The 22,987-nt window shown below is 38.8% G+C and overlaps 1 protein-coding gene across 1 annotated transcript; it reads right to left on the minus strand.

Annotated features, from left to right (window-relative positions):
- Window positions 1-282: 282 nt before the first annotated feature.
- On the minus strand, window positions 283-22,973 carry esyt2a (extended synaptotagmin-like protein 2a). Its single transcript, XM_088428739.1, has 23 exons — window positions 22,803-22,973; window positions 20,458-20,851; window positions 17,598-17,639; window positions 16,174-16,308; window positions 16,030-16,106; window positions 14,878-14,950; window positions 12,486-12,575; window positions 10,807-10,862; window positions 9,422-9,542; window positions 9,160-9,336; window positions 9,004-9,086; window positions 8,769-8,817; window positions 8,556-8,645; window positions 8,367-8,462; window positions 5,243-5,317; window positions 4,567-4,653; window positions 4,338-4,490; window positions 2,846-3,213; window positions 2,673-2,771; window positions 2,446-2,577; window positions 1,816-1,921; window positions 1,672-1,721; window positions 283-1,400 (listed from the first exon to the last, which is right to left on the minus strand). Exons 2-23 carry the CDS (start codon window positions 20,842-20,844, stop codon window positions 1,355-1,357), a joined length of 2,592 nt encoding a protein of 863 aa, XP_088284865.1. The 5' UTR covers window positions 20,845-20,851; window positions 22,803-22,973; the 3' UTR covers window positions 283-1,354.
- Window positions 22,974-22,987: the final 14 nt, after the last annotated feature.

Below are 22,987 nucleotides of genomic sequence, written 5' to 3' on the forward strand. Positions count from 1 at the left end.
CACATCCGCCGCTTTGTTTCAAAATAAAAGCATAGGAGGACGTTTGTGGAGACGTTCAGCGTAAACCGTTGTTTTAACAGTGAAAAACAAAGGCCATTGTCACAGCACATACATACAAAAAAAATAAACGTGTTGCCTTGTCAACAGAGAAGTATTGGTCACCGTTAACTGTGAGAAACCACATTGAAGAACAAAGGACTGGTCGCCAATGTCAGGAAGGTCAAATGAATGGTCGCAATCCATAAACAGAGCACATCGAGAAAACATTAACTTGTTGCCGTGTGGAGGAAATGATTGGTCACCTTTTACTGTCAGAGCACAGACTGAGAAACAAAGGACTGGTCGCCAATTTCAGGATGGTCAACAGACTGGTCATCAGAGAGTACAAAGAATAAACTTGATGACAGGACACATAAGAACAAAAGACTTGCTGTTCGGCTAATGTTTTGCTTTAAATGATTAAAGTCATTAAAAAAAGAAAGCACAAAAATAAAAAGTGACTTAAGACTGCAAGTAAAACGTAACTTTTTCAACAAATGAAAGTATCACTCGACATGATGCTGCTGCGTCAAAAAAAACCTAGAATATACAAAATTACCACTAGGAGGTGCTAATACAACAAAACGCAAAAGCGATACAGTACTGTATACCATTTTTTAAAGCTGCAGGATTTGTATATATGGATGGATGGATGAGTGTATAATAGCTTTATATTTATATACTTTTGTGACCAAGTAATTTCAAAATAAACTTGTCTTTAAAACTCCTCGCTCGTATCATAACTTTGTGCAAAATTGGCTCTAAGCTAGACTTTTTTCAGCAAAACAATATAAAAAAAAAACAATTACATCCTCAACTGACATTCCAAACAAATGTCAAGCTTGGTTTAGCAAGCTTTGTACAAAAAAAGTTATATACCTATATAGATATATAATTATCTTTGGTGGTGGTTGAGCCTCATTTGCATAAAAATAAAACACAGAATTTGAAAAAATATGCACATAAATGTTTTTCCTCCGTCGTTACATTCTGATTACAACTTTTTCCAATGAAAAAAAATGACTTTTTCCCCCCGTACAGTCAAACGGTTCTTGTTCTTTAAATATTGAAACATTGATCTCAATTCTCGTTTCCGTGTGTCCCTAAGACTTGTTGGTGCATGATTATGAAGTAAAACTGCAGCCATTTATCTTCATCAGGCACGGTGCAACAAAGGACATGGTGGAAAGCACAAGAATTGACAAATGCCTCGTGGCTTTTGTTTCTCCTCGCTTGCTTGTTTGGAAAATAGGAAAGTAGCACAAACAGGGAAGATTGAATGATGCTGACAATGTTGAAGATGATGATGAAGACTTTAAAGCTGATGAGGCTTCTTGTGGCCGTCTTCAGTCAGCTCATACCTAAAGGGTTGCAAATGAAACTTAGTTGACATCATTTCTTTTTTTATTTTCACTCATTTTTAAGAATGAAAAAAAAAAAAACCCTAACCAAAAGCATCTTTTGGGGGAAGAAATTCAACAAAAATATATTTCGGAGCAAACATGTATTATTAGAATATATATGGGTAAAACGTGTTCAATTAAAACAGCCAATTTTGTCATTTAAAGTTGTTTAAACGATACTCCACCAAACAAAAAACTTTATTCAAGGAAAATGGAAATGCCAACTGACCACTGCGTCCATCCCTTGGCGGCGTCTTCAGGGCCCAATTTGACCAGAACCTGATGGGCAAAATGGCTTTTTAGTCACCTTGGTCACATGACATGCAGCAAAGGTAGCATACGAGAAAGAGTTGCCATTTTTTTTTCCTTCTACCTTTCCCAGAAGACCCTTGTGCTTGGACAGCAGCCCTCCGCTGTTCTTCACGGCAACGTCCAGAACTCGCCTGTGGAGCTCCACCAAAGACACGCTGAACTCGAAGCTACCATGGCAAAAAAATAAATAAATATATATTATATATATATATATATATATATATATATATATATATATATATATATATATATATATATATATATATATATATATATATATATATATTAATATGTCATTTCAAAGCACTAACCTATCAATTACAAACCACTATAATGTAAATGAAAATGGTGATGTGTGTTTTTAATGATACAATTAGTGATGGACAAACGAAGCTTCATGAAGCACTTGTGACATTTTTGACTCCTGTGGAAAGCACATGTGGTTCAAAGAACCAGGGGAAGCTTAATACATAGTTCCACAAAAACTGGTGCTTATTTTTAAACCAAGAGCACCATCTAGAGGAGTAAAATAACAACACAGGTGCTTCATGAAGCTCCATTTTCACATCATGACACAATCATGTTTTAGAATGTGTCCAAATATGATCTTTAGGTCTGAAGAATGTTTTTCTGTTGCTCTCCCTCACAAAAAAACGGAGAACAAGAATCCTCATCCGAGAAATGACCTCACGTTTGATCATAAACAGGGTTGAGCGTTTTCTTGAAGGTGTGAGTTTTTCTCCTTCCCGAGCGTCTCTTGTCAGGAAGCAAGTAGAGGCGAACGTAAGGGTCCGAGCCGTGATCGCTAAACGCTATCAGGTTCCTGGCAACCAGAACAAAAGAAGAGTTCTCATGACAACATTCCAAATTTTTTATTTAAAAAAAAAAAATAATAAGAGTGCGGTGTTCATGTGTTACCTGCAGGCATGGACCGTCACCACTAGCTTGTTCCTCTGGGCGCTGTGTCTCACCGTCAGCTGGATCTCCCCAAGCGGGAAGTAGCTGGGTCCAGAACCACTAAAAGAAATCAAACAAACCAAAAACCAGCGATAAGAGACAGCAAAAAAGAAAAAAATGGCACATAGGCATACTTGTGCATCTGCTGGAGTCTCTGCTGCAGCTCCTGAGCAGCGTAGGGGTTGGAGACGTCAGAGGCGATGCTGGGCGTGGCCTCCTTGCCCCCGTCCAGGAAGAGCTGCGACCCCGAGACGCCCGATTGCGAGGGGGTGCGGCCCCGCATGGCCAGGCTGCCCACCCTCGGCCGGCCGGCCGCCAACTCGTCTTCGGACTCCCGCCGCCGCCTCAGCCCGTCCTGGTCCGACACCGAGTACGAGCGCGGGACCGAAGGCTCGTACGAGTCGGACGACCGTGCCGTGGGGTCGGCCGAAGCGGACGTGAGCCCGGTTGAGTTCTGGTTCTGTTCGTTGCCGGCGTGTTCGCCTTTGTCGGGAAACAACACCTGAAAGTAGCCAAGATTCGACATTTTTGTGTTTGTTTGATTTTTTTTTTTTAATGTTTCATAGGACATTTTTTTGTGTATTTTGGAAATGATCCAGATATACGATGTAGAAAATAATTTTGACTTTTTCTAATGGGCGAATCATGAAAAAAATAAACATTTTCTCGATGTAGTTTTTAGTTAAAGGGATAACAAAACGTTAATATTTTCTCTAATTAATTTGATAGCCACATTTTTTTATACAATTAACGCCTGAAAAAAAACATATTTTGCCACTTCCTGTCGACTGAAGATGACCTCACATGTGGTCAAGGCTCAAGGACCAATCACATCTGAGCATGTAAATGACATATGCCCAAACCCACAAAACAGGAAAGCTGTGTGATTGGTCGTTACCTGAGCCTTGAACACATGAAAACATTTTCAGTAAACACCAAAATGGAAAAAAAAATGTCTTTTTAAAAGTATTATTTGTGCATGAAAATTAATTTGGATATCAAATAAGAAACAAAGTAACTTTTCACAGCGTAAAATGGCTGAAAAAGATTTGTATTTATATATTTTATAAATCTAAGACGATTCATATTCATTTCATTTTTAAAGTATTTGTTTGCATTTTGTTATTTTTTGGACTTTTATTGTCTGTAGAGCGGGAAAATTTGCGGCACAGAACATTTAAAGCAGAAATATATTATATATATATATATATATATATATATATATATATATATATATATATATATATATATATATATATATATATTTTTTTTTTTTAAATATATAAATATATATTTTTATCATAAATATTATATATATATATATATATATTATATATATATATATATATATATATATATATATATATATATATATATATATATATATATATATATATATATATATATATATATATATATATATATATATATACATATACAGTATATACATATATATATATACATATACATATATATATATATACATATACATATATATACTTATACATATATATACATATACATATATATATATATATATATATATATATATATATATATATATTTTTTTGTTGTAATTTTGTGTAATTATTTTTTGTGTAATTCCAAGCTTAATATTGTACAAACCCGCAAAGCCATCTTCATCTTGAGGCTACTGCTTGGTCCAGAGTTGCGGAGCGGAAACTGCTGGTTGAGCGTCATGTCTTCGGCCTCCAGCAGGCGGCCCAGCGGCAGGATGAGCGTGCCAAGGCTGCAGTTGTCGTGCTTGGCATCCTTGACCTAAACACCGCGACGCGGTTGAAGTGAGGACGGGCGGGGGAACATGGGACGGTCCAAAGAGAACACTTTTCTGTACCTCCACCTCCAGGTCTTGACTGCGGGGGTTGTGGATCAGGAAGGAGAAGGCTTCTTCCCACACCGGCTCATTGGTCTTGTAGCGCGTCTGTCAACGGACACACAAAAATGTCATGTCATTTGAGCACAAGCCAGTTCTTGTTGGACTCCATCTCGGGTTGGGGATGTCATTTTCATTTTTGTCTTACAAACAATTCCTTCTCTGTAGTAAACAAAAGGAATGCCATTTTTTTTCATCGAGTCAAAAATAATCCATTTACGGGTCAAAATGGGACCAACTGCCACAAATGGGTTGTGTTTCGTGTAATTTATTTGACCCATTTGACATTTTGGATGAAATGAATAATCCACAAAATAACAAAAAAGTGGTTATTTAGTATAAAATACTTGAAAAAAATAACGTTTGAAAAAAGTTTTATCTTATGGGTGATCCAAGTAACTAAAAAAAAAAAAAATAAATCAATAAGCAACCGAAAAAATAGTGTTTGAAAAACTTGGTTCAAATAACTCACCAAGCACCTCAAAAATATCAGGTAGAAAAGCTTGGTTCAAATGAAAAACTTACTCAAAACACAACCCATCTAGAAAAACGAAAGAAAAAAAGTTGAAAAAAAAAAAAACATTGAGGGGGAAAAAAAACCCATAAAAATATGTTGTTGTATTTTTGCTTTTCTCACCTTACTCTCGTGGGACTTGTGACCCACTCTGAGCTGAACAAACGGACTTGGATCACTGGTCACTTTCTTCCCGGCCTGCAATAACAAGAAAAAATTGAGGAGAGGATGCTACCAGCAGTTGCGTGCACATGAAATATCATTTGACAATAAACATTGGAATATATATATATATATATAAATATATATCAACAACCAATCAACAATAATACAGTAAACAGTACAGTATACTGTCTACATTTCAGTAGATGAAAAGAACAAACATATCAGGATGACATTGACCTGAAACTACACACAGCACACACAACACAACTTGTGTTAATTGCCACACAAACGCAAACTATTTTCCTCCCAAGGCGGGGAAGAAAAATGTGTTCAAAAGGCAGCAAACGGTGCTCAAACTAGCCCAACGCCGAAATATGAGGCAATTTGAGCCCTTGGGTGCAGATGTGTGTTTGTGTTTCCTGGTGTGGTTACCTTGAAGGCCTTATCATGCGAGGCCTTCTTCAGCCCCACTTGGCTGAATGCTAAGGGATTACACTATGGGATAAAGGCCATAAGGAGAGAGCCAACACACACACACACACACACACACACACACACACACACATATACATGCCAGCAGATTATTAGGGAAGAGTATAAAGGGAGGAGGACACACACAAACACGCATGACACACAGAGACAACAAGCTTGATTAGTAACTGAACACCTTGAGTCATAATTAATATGTAAACACTGTTTGCGGCTGACATTTTCAATTTAGCCTTGGCAAGATGATTTTGTTCAGCTGTGCCTTGAGATAAGAGTCATATTTTATCCTGTGATTTGTTTGTTATTCAAAAACGCACACGCGTTATTGTTATTATCCTCATTATTACGGCTATTAATGTTTATTGCATCAGTGATCAGAGTTTGAAACGTCCGACTGGATATGAATGCACCACGGGCCGTGTCCTCACATAAGCAGACATTGGGGGCTTTTGCCAGATCATACAGTTATCATACCTAACTGATGAGGAGCTTTTTAAAAATCTGACAGGCCAGCTCATGTCTCAAAAAACATATATGTCGGGTGACTCATATCTCAAGGCAGCAGCGCGTGTCTACATTTTGTAGAACAACTCCATATCCTTGCTGTTCATGGGACAGAAATCAAATTTCTTGACAACCATGACGAAAAACGTTGTCGACATGTCGGCCACAAAGCAGCTCGAAGGAATTTCAGAGAGCAAAGTGTGAAAGGATGAGAATGATTGATGTTTTACATTTGGACATACAATACAACGGAATTATTTTGAGAAGAACCAAGAGGAATGAATTAACTGAGAACATTTTGGTACCAAATAATCCCAAGTAAACCACTGAATCCATTATAATAAAACGACAATCATTTCAAAGACATCCTAAGCGAAACATGCTTCTTTCCTTTTCTGTATTTAACATGAATAAATTAGTCTAGGACGTAATTACCTAAATGTGTTTGATCTTAATTTGCTTGGGAACTAATTCCCACGTAATGAATTAATACAGCATGTGCCCAAAGCGTAATATAGGACATATAATATAAATCATCACATTAACTAGACCAGAATTAGAATTACAAAAAGATGATGCTAATCTTAGCATAATAGATATTGTATATACATGATATTGCAACAGCTTGTTTTCAAAAAGAAAGTGTGACAGTAAAAACAAAGACATTGCAAAGCGGTCTTTTCATTTTTTCAGCAATTTGCAAACCCGATAAATGTCCTTCAACACAAATCTCGAAATTCACTTTACGGGTCTTGAAGAGAGTTTTTAAGACCGCCGCTCTATCTTGTTTGCTCAAATAAAAGCCTCCAAGCATGCAGATGGAAGTCTGTCATGCGGCGACTCACAAATAAGCTGCGGTAGAGCGAGGCCGTGTTCTCGCAGAACACCAGGCCGGCAGCGCGCCTCTCGGAAAGATGCCCGCTCCCTACGTTGCCCTCAAACACTTTCTTCATGCAAAAAAGGAAAAGGAGAAAAGAGAAGCAGAGGATGCTGAAAAGAGGAGAGAAATTTAAAGGACTAAAAGTGTGGAGGATTTGAAGGCAAAGTTAGGAGGAAAACCCTGGTGCTGACTTAACATTTGGCGATGCTTTGACAATAATTGCGAATAAACTAAATTACAAAATGTGTATCAAAAGCAAACATGGAGCTGCCAACATGGAGTGTTGACTGGAAAACCTTGCAAATAAAACCAAACTGTAACTTAAATGAATTACACAAGTCTTCCTTAGGGAGGAAAAAAAATCATACGAAAAAGAAAGGGGAAAAAAACAAGTGAAATAGAATGAAAGAAAAACAACAAAGAAAAAGCAAGATAAAAGCCAAAGAACAGAAAAAAACTGAATGAAGCAACAAAAACAAAATAAAGGAGAATGAAAGAGAATAAAAGAGGAAATGAGGAAGAAAAAAAGGAAAACAAGAAATGAATATTTCAAAACAGGAAAAAAGGAAGAAAGAACAAGAAAAACTGTAAGAAAAAGAAACTACAAACAATAAATAGGGGAAAGAAAAAAAACAACAAAAAAAGACAAAATGAATAAGAAAATAAAAAAGGACAAATTAAAAGAAAAAACAAAGAAGAAAAAAGAACAAGAAAAAAATAGAGTATAAAAGAAAAAAAAGGAAATGAAAAATAACTAAAAATAAAGAAGAAAAAGAAAAAAGATAATTAAATCAAAAGAAAAATAGGAAAAGACAAAGAGTAAGAAAATAAAAACAAAAAGGAAAAATGAAAGAAAGAAAAACAAAGAAGAAAAGAAAAAAGCGAAAGAAAGGAAAGAGAGTAAGAAAATGAAAAACAAAACGAAATTTTAAAGATGACATAAAGAAAGAAAGAAAGAAAGAAAGAAAGAAAGAAAGAAAGAAAGAAAGAAAGAAAGAAAGAAAGAAAGAAAGAAAAAAATGTTTGAATTGTAAAGCGACTTTGCAGATCTTTTGAGCCGTTGGACGACGTGACAAGGGCTTCCTAATAAAGTGTCTAGCAAAACCGCTTGTTTTATTGCACAAATGAGCATATAACAGAGGAAGAGAAAATAAAGAAATGTCTTTTCTTCCTTTTCGATCATTTTGCCGGGGTCTCTGGCACACTCACCGGCAGGTTCCGCGCCGAGTCCAAGAAGACCACGAGTAACGCCGAGGAAAGGCCGTCGTTGGCTTTGCCGCGGTCGGCGCGGATGGCGGCCAGGGCCTGAGCCGAGCGGGAGCCAAAGAGGATGTGACATCAGCAAAAAAAAGAGGGCGGCAGCGGATGCGGCCGGCCTAACCCTAACCCGCTTCTCACCTCGTCCAGCTTGTCGGGCGTGGACAGCAGCGACAACCACTCCAGCTTCAGGTGCAACTTCCCGGAAGCCACGTCGTCCAGAGTGAACCACTGCATGCGCAAAACAAAACACCGTTTTGAAAACGTTTTGGCTATATCATTTAGCGCTAGGCTAGCAAAGCCTGTGTTGCTGTTGTTATCAAATCCACAAAACGAGTATGAATGGTCACTTACCTCGTCTACTTTCTGCTCCTTGGCGACCTCGTTCAGGTCAATGGTCACGCTGGAACGACAACAACACAGCTCACAACACACAACCGGGACTGATTTGTATCATTGATGTTGTATGAAGTGAGAGATGTGTTGATATTGCATTGAATCATTGACTTGTTTGGTTCATGTTATGTCACAGTGAATGAAATTGCATTAATTCGATATTACATCTATTCGTCAATATTATGAAGCGCACCTTCCCAGCATGTCATCTTTGTCCGTGTCTTCGTCGTACAACTGGACCTCCAGATTTTGTCCCTCGGGTTCCATGACCTCAGCCTGCGACGCGCAGCACACAAGTAGGTCAAAGATTAAATTTAACTTCACTCAAAAACGCACAAAGCCGCCTCACCTCGTAGACGGCATTCCACTTGGGGTTGACTGTCTCATGAATGACTTTGCTCTGGAAGAGCTGGTTGCCCACCCGAATGACCCCGTAAGGGTCCGACTTGCCCTTGATGAGGCCGCCCAGGAACCTGTCTTTGCCCAAAAGATCCTGGGCCTCTGTGAAGTGGATACGCAAGATGCCCTGATGGTTGTGGGGTAAAAAAAAAAAAAAGTCAGCAAAAGTCCACAGAAACCTGAAAACTGTGTATGTATGTGTGTGTTCATACTTTAGGCACAGGGAAAAGGAGGCGTTCCAGCTGGGCTTCACCCACCAGAGGGATGGTGATGCGGTTGGGCAGGACGAGGACGCCTCCGATGATGTCCTGTATCAGGTTGTCGCACAAACCGCTGATAAGAAGAAGAAAGAAAGAAAGAACCACACTTAAGCAAAAAAGAATACTACACGAGAGCAGATATTGAATGAATAGCTGAAAAGATGAAGAACTGATTGTGCTCAAACAAAATACAAAACCCCGCTCCTAATGCAATTTAAATTTAAATGCTTAAGTGATGAAATCTACGGAATGCTGTAATCATGCAGTTGTCCACCAGAGGTCGACATATTCTACATTGTACTCTCATCCACAAGTACTCTTGATGCTTTCTTTCTCTTTCCAACAATTTTACTGCACCTTTCATTCTACTCGCACGTACGCACGCACGCGCACACACACACAAAATGTGTTGGTATCGTACTATACATGTGTCAGTAAAATCTCGTTAAATCTAATTGACATAACGCACTTCCACGTCCCTAACCTTAACAACAGATTGTCTACCCGTAATCCTTACACAACCTTCAACCAAATTTCAATTAAAAACTATAGGCCTACTCTGAAAGCGAGTCTTGACCCTCAAAAAGAGCACTGAACTTGTGAGGTCCACCAAAATGGTCCCCACAAAGACAGTAAATCCTGGGATTTGGTCCCCACCATGTAGCAAACACACACATTCATCTTGCATACATGAGAAACAGCATGTTCACTTATCCTGCAATATTTCTGAGGTAGGTGTGCTAACTTGGCAAGATAAGAACATTCCACAAGGAAATACACACACACACACACACACAGACTTTCAAACAAACGCACAGATACTCTCTCTCACAGGAACCCACTTGCACACTCCCACAGGCACATGAAAGTGAAAAAGGGCGTGGTCGAGCAGTCGACCGCACACGCACGCCGACACCAAAGAACACAAACCCGTCAAACGGGGACGGCAACATTTCAAAAGGCGGAGGCTCCGGCCGAGCCAGTTGCTGCGTGATGGAAACAAACAGGAAGTGAGCAGGAAGCGGCCACTTGCATCCTCTAGAGCTTTAACGCTGCACGCTGGTGACCAGATAAAAATCTTCAAAGCATCTGACGCATGCTGAAACATTCTAAAATATCTGGAAAAAAAGTTTGCAAGAGGGACTCTTTTTGTACATGGAAGACTTTTACCACTTTTTGCAGATAAATGCTTGTTTGTCCTCAAAATTCTCCCGTTTATTTTCTTTTTAACTCACACACACTCTCACAGACGCAGTTGGCACTGTGTCAGCCACTAACTCTGCCAAAATGTAAACTAGCATAATCCCAGCAATTACAACAATGATCCCACTACATACTTGATGCCGGGAATGTCCAGCATGTTGGTCAGACCTGTCCAATTGATGTCCAGAAGCTGCAAGGCAAAAATCACAAAAAAAAAAAAAAAAATGAGAACATTGTATATAAGATCTGAACAGGGTTTCTGAAGGAACAATACATTTTTCTTTTCAAATTAAGAACAAACTGGAAGATGAAGCAATTTATTGCCAAGACAGTGGCTCCTTTGCAAAACAATGTGAAGTTTTACACGGATGCAAAACGTCATTAGTGACAAGATTTTCTGGTAGACAAGTCAGAAATTAAAAGATGTGATATGACGAGAAACCACTATTGCAGTTCCAAAGTTTAATAAAACAGACATAGCTGGCCGAGCACACCATTTCAAGTCTTTTTTTTTTGCACTGGTTTAGGGGTACATGGCTGAAAAAATATTTAATGGGGGCTACAGCAGTAAGAAACAGTTGAGAACTCTCCTTTTAAAAGATGGCATAACAATGATGGTGTGTGTCTTTTGGAAGATGCTATCAGAAGGACAATTAGTGTGTGAATGTCTGTGTATAAATCCGACTTAAATCACAGGATGGTGCGTGCTTGTGCGTGAGCGCTTGTATTTTAGCAGCTGGTATCACAAGGATTGTGTGCCCAAGCATGCGTGTCTTTTAAAGGATGACATCATAAGTACGTTTAGCGTGCGCGCGTGTAAATCAGCGAAATTGACATCACAAGGACGTTGCATAAGTGTGTGCGTGTACTGAGCTCAAAAGAAGTTGTGTGTGTGCGTTTTAAAAGCTGAAACTAAAAGGTTGGCGGGTGTGCGCATGCGTGTTAGTAGGAGGCAAAAAGAGACTATGAGTCAGCAGCTTAGCGATTCCGGCATGTCGGCAAAGCTGGAAAAGATCAGACAAGAAGCTTAACAGCAAGGGTGCCAAAAACCGGTACAGTTAACTTCAGTACCCTGCACAATCCCAAAAATGTCCTGGCAATGTATAGTGAAACTAACTGGAATTTTCAGAAAGAGTTCCAGCAGTTAATGCTCAGATCAAGACTGTCAATCAAGTGATATCAATCAAAATGTCTGCTATGCGAAACACAAAACGCAAACTGCCGCAAAGCGGAGACGCATCGTGCTGGCAACTAAACTGCACGCACACACGCAAACAGAAACAATCTGAACATGCAGAACCGGACAGGAAGGATGGTGTGATGCTATCAGGAAGATAAAGAATAACATAAATAAAGTCTGGTGGCTTAAAATTGAAAATGAAAGGTTAAACGCAAAAATGTGAAACGTGCTAACAGAATGTCAGGCTAAGTACTAAATCTAAAAGACAAATACGACAAATTGAGATACTAGCTAGAAGTCAAGTCACATCCAAATTGTTTTTTTTTCCAGAATTCATAGTATTTCCATTCATTTTGAAGGGGAAAATAATTTGAGTGGTTTGAGTTAAGAGCGCACTCACAAAAAAAATTCCACTCATATCTCAAGACACCAATGTACATTTGAGTCAACGGCCAAAACAGGAACGTCAGCTCAGGACTTGTCGCTTGCTGCTGCGTTCTAACATGTCAGAACGAAGCAATTTCAAGTCCGCCTTTCATGTGTCATTGAGGTAGGGTAATAATATTAAGCAGGACTGTGCAGGAAGGAAGGAAGCCAGGGAGGAGAAATAAAAGGCTATCTGATGTGACTTACGGGTTTCTTGAGGAAGAAGACGGAGAGGGCTCCAATTAGAGGCATGTCTCCAAGGAGAGGTTCCATCACCACGCGCATCACGCCATGAAGCTAAACAAGAAAAACACAACAGCAGCCAGTGAATTAAACGCTTACAAAAATAAAAGCCAAACAGAAAAAAATCCTCATTAAATGCTAACAAAGGCTAGGGGATGTCCAAACTTTTTTTTATCCCGCTTCACATCGAAAGAAACTATAGTTAAGACAATTATGCCGTTGTCAGTGAGACCATATGATATTGTTTGATTATCTCGTCGCATTTTTACATATACGCTACAAAATGATTAATCACCCATATTAAAAGAAGTCAAGGATATTAGCTGTTCAAGTTAAAGGGATTTGATGAAGAAAACGATACAAAATCTAAAGATTTTTTTTTTAATTTATTCACATACACAAAATTGAAACTATGATTTCAGCAGGACTCACGAAATTTGGTGCACAAGATTTAAAGACGTGGCAAAAACACTACAAAGTCCTTTAAAAAATGCTAAGGACTAAATGCAGAAAAAATGCTAAACATTAGATGATAAAAATCCCCGCCCAAAAACTTAAACGATGACATAAAATGTGAATAAAATACCTGTGAAATACAAAACTATAAAATATGAGGAAAAAAGTACACAAAATAGAAGCTAATTATTAAATGTAAATATTAAATACTAAAACCCCCAAGAAAATAAATGATACATGCTAAAAATTCTCACCAAACTAAATAATAGGAAATGATCATGACACGTTCAAAAACTAAAAGGCTAAAAAGTAAATACTCAAAATTAAACACAAAATACAAAATACCAAACATGAACAACCAAAAATGCTAACAAAATTAAAGGCTACGTAGTAAACACTATCAATACTAAATACAATGTGTTGAACATTTAAATGTTAAATAACAAATCTAAATACAAAGTGCTGAGTAAAAATTAATTAAAAAGGCTAAATGAAGTCATAAAAAGGACTAAATACAAATATGAAATACTTATTGCTAAACAACCAAAATACTACATCCAAAAGTAAATGTTAATTGCTGAACACTAAATATAAACACCAATGCTCCATAGAAAACAATAAACAAACAATAAACATAAGATAAGCTCCTAAAACTAGGACTTGACAATTCGCACTCAGCAAGTTGTTGATTTGACTTGACAACATAATCCTAGCGCTTTGTGCGACGTCTGCTACCACGCGCTCATGCGTACCATCCGTAAAAACTTCGGTTGAGTTTCTTCTCTAAACATGAAATACTATAAAAGCTAACAAAATAAAAGCTAAGTATTTAATGCTAACTTCTGAAAGTTAACAATTTGAAGAAAAATCTAAGTCTAAGTACTAAATGCTAAACATGAAATGCTATAAATCTGAACGAAAACAAAGGCTGAATACTAAGAGAGAAATATTATACAAGACAACAAAATAAAGGTTAAGTACTAAATGTGAAACATTGGATGCTAGAAATCCTTCCAAAATAAAGGCAAAGTACTAAATGCTAACCACACAATGCTAAATATTCTAATGCAAATGAAAATTCGAACAAAAACAAAACAAAATAAAATGCAACAAAAAAAATCATCACAAAAATAAAGTCTGACTAAAAAAACAACAACTCAGCAACGAATGATAAAAATGCTATCAAAATAAAGCAACGGTATTTTTTTTTAGCAAAAATAAGGCTATGTACTCAAAGCAGATGGCTAAGTTCTGAATGCTTGACATGAAATGCTAAAAATTCTAATGAGAATAAAGCCTGAGTACTAAATGCTTAATATAATATACAACAAAAATTACTCACATAAACAAGCTGAAGAAGAAATTCTAAGAGTGCCAAGAAAATGCAAATAAAATGCTGAAAATCTTTACTTTTCATTATCATTTTTAGTCTAGAATCTGCAGCAGTTGCTAAATAAAGCAACAAATTTGCTAAGTTGTAGACATTGACTATTTTGTTGCAAACCAACTCCTGCTCAGCTGATATGCACTTTGAACCAGTGCATATCATCTTTTTTTTTCTATACAAACAGGTCACAACGAGAGCAAGCGGCCTATCGATGTGGTCCCACTGCAGCAAACAAAACTTTCCCCGGCGCGCTCGGCAAACGGTGGCGGCAGCCCGGCACGCCGATAACCACTTTCGTTATCGAGCTTGAGTCAACACGGCGCAGGTCATAAAGACATGAAAGCGCTCTCGGAGCCTCTCGGCACAGACGATGATTGGACATCGTGGCCCACTCGAACATTCCGTGACTGTTGCTTCATGCAAAAGGATAAAAATGCTAACGCGCCCTTACAGGGGATGTGAAAAGGTCAAATGTCATGAAGTCAAGTGACGACAACATAAATGCCCTTTTACCTGGATGCTCTTGATTCCCGCTCTGCAGTAATACTTCTTGATGTCCACGTCAATCTCGGTGTTTCCGGCAAAACTGCAAACGCGACAAATTATTCACTTCATGTCATATCGTTTGAGAAGCGTTACGAAATTGTTGTAAAACGCACGCCAAAATTGTAAGTCAATTCTTTTGTAGGACTTCAATTTTTCGATCACAAATTTCCAAATGATGTAGGAGTTGATTCAAATTGTTTTCACTTTGTGGTCCTAAGTGAGTCAGTGCAAGAGGTGAGAGGTGCGTACAGCTCCCAATAGGTCAATACCGTCAAAATCTGCAAACAGAAATCTATCTTATGTAGCAATAAAAATGATTAGTGCTGGTGTTTTTTTCTACTTTGACTAACCCTTGAAAGTTTGATTTTGTTTTAAACAATCTTAGTTTTTGAACATTGTAACTATTCCATATTGATTTCAGATTTTTTTTTTAAGGAAATATGGATCAAATACCTCAAAAATGTGACTTGAATCCGCTTAGGCTCTCCTACCAAGGCTGTCGCAAGCAAGTCCGGACATTACTTTTTTATTTTTTGTCATCTCAGACATATTTGTCTCAGACTTCATTAGTCTCGTAAAATATTTTTAACTCAACTCAACCAAGGCCAATCATGTTTTCATTCCTGAAAATCAGCATCCTCTAAGAGAACTTGAAATTAAAAAGGTGTTCCGATCGTCTAAATGGCCATCCGATTGATTAACCCGACTGTGAGCGCCAAAGCACACAGTCTTACAGTCATAGCAGGGTTACAAGGCACTACATCGAACTTTTAGAATTGTGAAAATCAGAATTTTCTGTCTTAAAGGGACACTGTGTAAGATTTGACCGTTTTTCATTACGGACAGCAGGAGGTGCTGCACTTACCATTGTCAGTAGCTATAATAGACATGGCCGCCTTCGGAAAAGTGCCACGCCCTATGTAATATCATTTAATGATAACTAAGATAAGACCTACTATTATATTTCAAACATACTGTTGGTCAACACATTTATTTGTGAGCTTTTGAAATGTATAATCATTTAATGTATCCCTTTTTAATGAAAAACGGACTAAATCTTACACACTGTCCCTTTAAGTTTTACTCTACCTTTGTGACTAACTTGTAAAGGTGACATACCTGATCTGCATGTCCATGATGACCTGTCGCTTATCCACGTTCTCCGTGTACACTTTCACGCCGTGAACCCTCAGAGGCTGCAAACAAAAAGCTTGGAACGAGCCGTCCAGGAAAGGCGCAGATGGATCGCGCGAGTCGGCTGACCTTGTTGCCCATGTCGATCTTGGAGAAGCAGAAGGAGCTGAGATGCGGGCTGGCCCCCTTGACGGCCGGCTCGATGCTCTCCCTGAACAACTTGTCCACGAACTGGCAGATGAAGGGCCACATTTGCCTCACCGTCTGCGTGTAAAGAGACCACCGTCAGCGGCATGCGCATAAACATCTCCGTTCATTACGGTTGAAAGAGGTCTCATTTTGGGACCAAAATTGCAATCTCAGAAGATGCAATTTTACGATCATCAAAACCGTGTAACCAGTAGATATGAAAAATAGGATCATTTTCATCATGGGCCACATTGTAGTTATAGTTTCTGTAGAAGGGCTAGCGTGACTGTGAAGTCAAAGAAATTTTGCACATTTTGAAATCAGAGAGCACTAAAAACTGTTCAAAAAGGGTATTGGTCACAGAAAGTGTGTAAAAGTCCAAGAAAACATGCAAAATTTGGTGTTTTAGCTCGAAAAATTGTTGTTGTAATTAGCATTTTGTGGGACACATAAAATGATGTGGCGGGCCGGATCTGGCCCCCGGACCTTTATTTTGACACCTGTGCCCTTAAATATTGTCAAGCCACGATAAATTATTTAGCTGCATTTTTTCATGTTTTTTTTTTTAAGACTGAATGAATGAGACTGAATCAATATAAAATGTCCATAAATGATTTGAATTAAATATACACTGTTGCGGAATTTTCAATATTTAGGCACAGTACGTAAAATAGTCTGGTTGACAAATTGTGTGCAAATCTGCAGGTTTGACCTTTTCACCCCTTGCCATGCAACATTACTCTTGAACCCCTTAATCAAACAGAGAAGTGGTCCCCAACTAACGGTCCGCTGCCCGGTACCGGTCCATGGATCAACAGGTACCAGGCCGTGTGGGCCGCACCCGAAATAATGTTTTGGAACTGATTTAGTTTAACAGTTCATTCATTTGTGAATGAGTGAATTTGGCACACTCCTGGTAGTGTGATAACTAGGTTGTCGTGGCATATTGAACTTTGACACGTCACTATCTGGGTGAAATTTCAGCTCCCCGGTATCTTCTTCCAATGCTTTCCCTTTGATATGAAACATCTCTGATGTAAACATATAAGGACTGGACAAAATACAGCACAGGGGTTAAAATCATTTAGCAACGACCACTACAAAAGGAACAGGGTGGGTCACTCATCCCTTGGAATGTTACTTTTATATTTTTACAGGCCAAGTTGGGGGGGGGGGGGGGGGGGGGGGTAGTCCCCTGGGTAACGACACAGATCCACATTCACATCCGACTTCTAAAAATTGAGTCTGTTGAGTGAGTGAGTGAGTGAGTGAGTGAGTGAGTGAGTGAGTGAGTGAGTGAGTGAGTGAGTGAGTGAGTGAGTGAGTGAGTGAGTGAGTGAGTGAGTGAGTGAGTGAGTGAGTACCTTATTGAGCCACTCAACTCTCTCAACATCCGGATAGTGGACCTGTGAAGCACATGAAAGCGACATTAGCCGGGATCAAAACGTCATCAGGGAAATCACCAATTTAAAACTGGGAAAAACAGTTGGGTTAAAAATGACCCAAATCAAGTCAAATAAGGACTGACCCAACTTCTTAGGTTATTTAAGGAACCAAAAAATGTTAAGTCATTCAACACAAAAATTGGGTCAGTCCATGTTTTACTCAATTTGGGTTTCACCCAACAGGTTTTGAGCGTATTTTTTTACTTAACATTGTTTATACATTAAAAACAAGAGAAGAAAAACTTAAAATGGAACAAAAGGAACCAATCCATCGTCTTAAGTTATGCATTCAACTCATAAAGTTGGTTCGGTCTTTTTTGTATCTGGATTATTTTTAACTGGTGTATTTTGATGATGTTTATTTACACTGGATGTGCCTGTGAAATTAACAAGCAAATAACAAGGTCTTGTGTAGGATTCCATTGTGACCCAATGAAAAAAACATGGATGTTATGATGAGGACGATGATGATGATGATGAAGATGCTTTCCTGGAAGGTAAAGAAATTGGAAACCAGGATGAGCAGAAGCCCTGGCATCTATTTTTAACCTGAGGAAAAGACACTGCCTTAAATCAGAGAAAGAAGTGTGAGAGAAAAAGTTGAGATAGAAAGAGAGCAACATTGTGTTATTGTCATGTGACCATGCCCCTGCATCACTGACATAATCTTCCCCGTTAATTTATTAGGTCAAAATATTAGATTTGGCTGTGATTTATGTGACCGGATGAAATATGTTGTACCTAATGAAGTGGCCGGGTGTTGGCTCAGGAAAAAACTAACATCTTGTAAATGGAACAACAGATCATTTATTTTCACATATACTCTCATAACACTCTACAACATTTTCCTTTTCAAATACATACTACTTTAAGATGTTATCATCACAAAATATTTTTCTTTTCCTCACTTTTTCACTACAGACACGCTGTAACGGACACACAACTGAAAGGTTTTTTTTTTTTTCCATAGATCCTATTTTTGTAATACAGTTGCACAACAATGTGGTATTCGATAGAGTTCTAAATAACGTGTTTAGGCAACAAGTTTTATTTTTAGACAAATGAAAGCCATTCATGATTCCTTTTAAATCGTGACAATTTAAATGTGGGAGTAAAAAAAACCCTGCCAGTGATTCATTCTCATTGTCTGCTTTCCCTGCAAACACTTTGAATGCATTTGAATGTCCAAAGTCAAGGAAACGGCAGGTGTTGCCCTCAGGAAATGTTGACATATTTCTGCACAAAACAACAGAGAGACTGTCCTTATTCAGTTGTGCTGTCTATTTAACCATCGATCAGCCTATCGAATGACATCTGATGTGAGCATTCCGGCTTTCTTCACAAAAGATTGATCCTTTTAATAGTCCTTCAATGTTAAATCCAGCCACGCCAGTAAATCAGGTGATACCTTCAGGGACAGTCTGACTTTGCAGTATTCATCTCAAAATAACAGTGACTTGCCCTTAGCTGTTATCTATCAATCCATCTTACAGTACTAATCAAATTGTGTGCTGCATTCAGGGACAGTTGGAAATCACAGCTTTATACATGAGGCAACTATTTGAGCTTTACAAACGGCCCTAAATGTCAGTCACTAATACTCTATCTGTCTCTCCACACAAATAAATCTGGGGAACCCTTCAGGGACATCCTGACATCACCGCATTCCTCACAGAACTGCAACTGTCCTTCTGTTCTAGCTATTGATCACAGTGTTGCCTTCAGGGACAGTTGGAAATCACATTTTTTGTGCTTAACTGATTGAACTGTTGACATTTACTGAAATCCATCCATCTAAATAAATCTTGCGATGCCTTCAAGGACAGCTTTCCACAAAGCAACTAAGTGTGACTGTGAGACAAAGCTGCGCAGAAGCACAGCATCGCACAGCGGTCTTCGTCGTCCGTGTTCCTCCGCATTGTTCCCATTCCTGCCCCGCCCGTTGTCACACAAAACGGGTGTTGTGGCCCCGCCCACATACGGTGCGACGCCACATATCAGCTGACGAGTCTTCAAAAAAAAAAAAAAGAAGTCATCCGCGCAAGAGTTTGGACACCACGTGATTGAATCATCACTCGTTCGATGTGGTTTGTGTTCATTTTGTCAAATAGACCAAAAGGCTCAGGTTGTGCGTATCTTGTGACGTGCGTGGCGTGATAGACGGTTTTAGTTTGCTTGCCCCAACCGAGGATTTTTGGCGACAGAGAGTGTGAACTTTCAACCTTCCGTTATCAGTATCCCCTCCCTCATCACGACAACTGCAAACATTTTGTCTCATTCAAAGCTGATGACAGTGAGTCGACGTGGAACAAGTTAGTGTCACATTTGTCAGCAACTTGCTTTTTTTGTCAATCTGCTCCACACCTACGATTAGCCTTTAGAGGCGTCACAATTTTTCAGTTCCGATACGATAATGGTATTATAGCCGAGAGTATTGTCTGAAACCGATACTGATCCGCTATTAGCAGGAATTATGCATGCTTTTATTTGTTTTGTTTTTGTGTGAAATGTTAGAAAATATTTGATCAAGTAATACTCTTCAAACAGAGAACATAATTAGCAACGGTAGATATGAAAAATATGATCCATTTACAGGACAGAAGAGCAGAAATGGAGTCTGGAATGGACTACTGGTACTGTATAGCCTTCTGAGACCAATTCATGTTTTTTTGTTGCATTCTCCATTCTCGGCAAGCTAGCAAAGCTGATTCCAGAGAGTGGCTTCCCTTGAGCAAGGCAGTAGAGTTGCTACGAGAGCTCACCAGCACGAGCGACTCACCCATGACGGCAGCTCCGTGGTGGGCATCGTCTGCTTGACCACTTTGTCCTCATGGTCCAGGAAGGCCAGGGCTCGGTTGATCCTGTAGTCCTTGCTCCCGTGGGCCCGCTTCCAGTAGAACAAAGCGGCCAGTCCGATCAGCACCCAGCTGAAGCTGAATTCGAAGTAGCCCAGGATGTAGATGGGCAGGATGGCGGCGAAGGTCTTGCCGAATTTCACCCACATCTCCGTTACGTCCGTCAGGGACGACTGAGGCCCGCCGACCGGCTCCTCCGGCGGCGGGCCGAGCGAAGGGCCGGACGGGCCGGCGGGGGCCGAGGTCGGTCCGTTGGGCATGGCGACCGATCCGGCCAAGCCTTCCGTCCTGGAGGCGACGCCGTTACTCATTTCCCCTCTACGGAGAAACAAGGTCAAATTTACTGCAAGGACACAGCAGCATTCACAATCTCGTCTAGTGCTTCTCTAACCCGGACTGGCAATGAATCACTTCCGCACCTTTCATTTGAAAATGTCCAAATCCTCATCAGCATTTCCATCCACCATGGAATTAGAAATATTGTTTTTTTTGTTTGTTTGTTTGTTTTTTTTTCAAAATAAGGCACATTGCTTTTAATTTGGAAAACAGGGTTCAACATTTTTGCATTTGTGCTGACATGCTACCAACCAAACCGGGAACTGAATTCTGTCTGAAATTATGTCTGTGCCTTTTATACACTGTTCATTTGAAATCATTTCCTAATCAATTATTAAAATAATCACTACTTGTAGCCCCATGATGAATATGTTGTGTAAAACAAATTTCTTTCTTGAATGAAAGTTGTATTTTACAGGAATAATTTTCCCTGAATCAAATTAAACTGTCTTTTCAAGAATACGGATAATAAAGGCATACTTTTTAGAAAAAAAGTGTAAACAAAGATTATATATTTAAGTAGTTACCTTGATTTTAAAAAATGCTCTAATATGTTATTCCTTCCTAAAACAACAACATAATCCTTACTCAGTATTATGACTTTTTATCACAAAAGTAGCCCTATATACTTGTCCTTTTCTTCTTAAGACTTTTGTTTCTCTAAAGAAACAAAACAATAAAGTTGAAACTTTACCACGAAAATAAAACATCACAGAAAGAAATCTATTTTTTATTGACGGGAATATTTTTAATATAAGCTTTGTGTTGGTGTTTTATTGTTTACTGTTTCAAGATATTCATTTATTGTTTTAACTGTTTTGTTTGTCTTGTTCATTTCCAACTCTTTGTATGCAGCTATGGTTGTTTATAAAATGCCCTTTTAATAAAGTTATAATTTTCTAAAAAATGACAGATTTTTTTCTTGTCCAGAATTACAAGCAAAATAATGTGCTACCTATTTTTTTAATTTCTAAAAATTACATCTACTCAATTCCATAAACTTTTCACTTATAATTAAATTGCAGCTGACTCAGTATAATATTGCAACTCTAACTTTAATAAAGTTTAGACTTTATTATTTTAAGATGAACATCGTTACCACTTTTAATCCTTTAAACGTTTTACTTTTTAATGTTTTTCTTGGAAAAAAAAAAAACAACAACACAACATATTTCCGTAAAAAAAAAAAAACATTTCGTTGCAGGGGGGACATTAATGGTGGTGGTCCTCCAAAAAAATGTTTCCTGAAAAGTCTGACAAGCCTTGCTCAGTCCAAAAAACATAATTTGTTTAGTTAAAAAACAAACAAACAAACATGTCCTGTGGCGGGGTCAAGAGAATGCAAAACATTTCCCATCGTTCCCGGTTGACGTCATTTAACTTGCATCGCCATTCCAAACTCTCCTTAAAAAAAACCTCCCAACTTTTTAAACTACCGCAATGAGACTCTTGATTTGCAGGGGCGGGGTAATTAAAATAATCCCCATCGGAACATGATGAGCCTCTGTTGCATTCGGCATACATCCAACGCTTACATCTTTAATTTATTTCTAGAATTTCACTTGGAAAAGTGCCGTCAAGTATCTTGTTTGCCAGTAATCGCCAGCGGCGTTGTCGTGTTTTGATCGTATTTCATCTTGTAGTGCTTATAAACCCTTGTTTTTCTTGCGTGCATGTATGCCGAAATAAATAACACAATCTATGAAATCAAATTCGTGGGTCAGCTACATTTATCAAAAAACGTGCGTTTACTTAAAGGCGTTCAAACGTTAAACCGGAGAAAATCTCAAGGGAGTCAGTAGTGACGTTCTTCCATACAAGTGACACGTAGATGGGCTTCTTGCGTCGAAGCGAAAGACCAGCGAGGAAAAAAACAAAAAAAACAAAAATCAACTTGTTCCGAAGAAAACAAAACAATGCACGCAACACTTACCAGAATCAGCATTCGCTCTTAAACGACCTCAATTCGAGCAGTGAGGACGCTCGGTGCTCCACATTCCGACCCGCTCGACTCTCCTTCGGCTTCTCAGCTCATCACCGTTTGGATTCAGGGGCGGCTGCTCCACCCGCTAACCTCACTAGACTCAGCCCGGCAGGAAGCAGTCACCGCCGGGGAGA

Source organism: Hippichthys cyanospilos, chromosome 12 (assembly GCF_059441005.1).
Source record: "Hippichthys cyanospilos isolate Australia breed blue-spotted pipefish chromosome 12, RoL_Hcya_1.0, whole genome shotgun sequence".
NCBI lineage: Eukaryota > Metazoa > Chordata > Actinopteri > Syngnathiformes > Syngnathidae > Hippichthys > Hippichthys cyanospilos.

Coding starts and splice junctions, on each gene's coding strand:
- esyt2a (XM_088428739.1), bottom strand. CDS start 20,844: ATGAGTAACGGCGTCGCCTCCAGGACGGAAGGCTTGGCCGGATCGGTC. Junction 10,863..12,485: donor TCTTCTTCCTCAAGAAACCC/GTAAGTCACATC, acceptor TTTGCCTTGCAG/CTTCTGGACATCAATTGGAC. Junction 1,922..2,445: donor AACCCTGTTTATGATCAAAC/GTGAGGTCATTT, acceptor TTGCCATGGTAG/CTTCGAGTTCAGCGTGTCTT.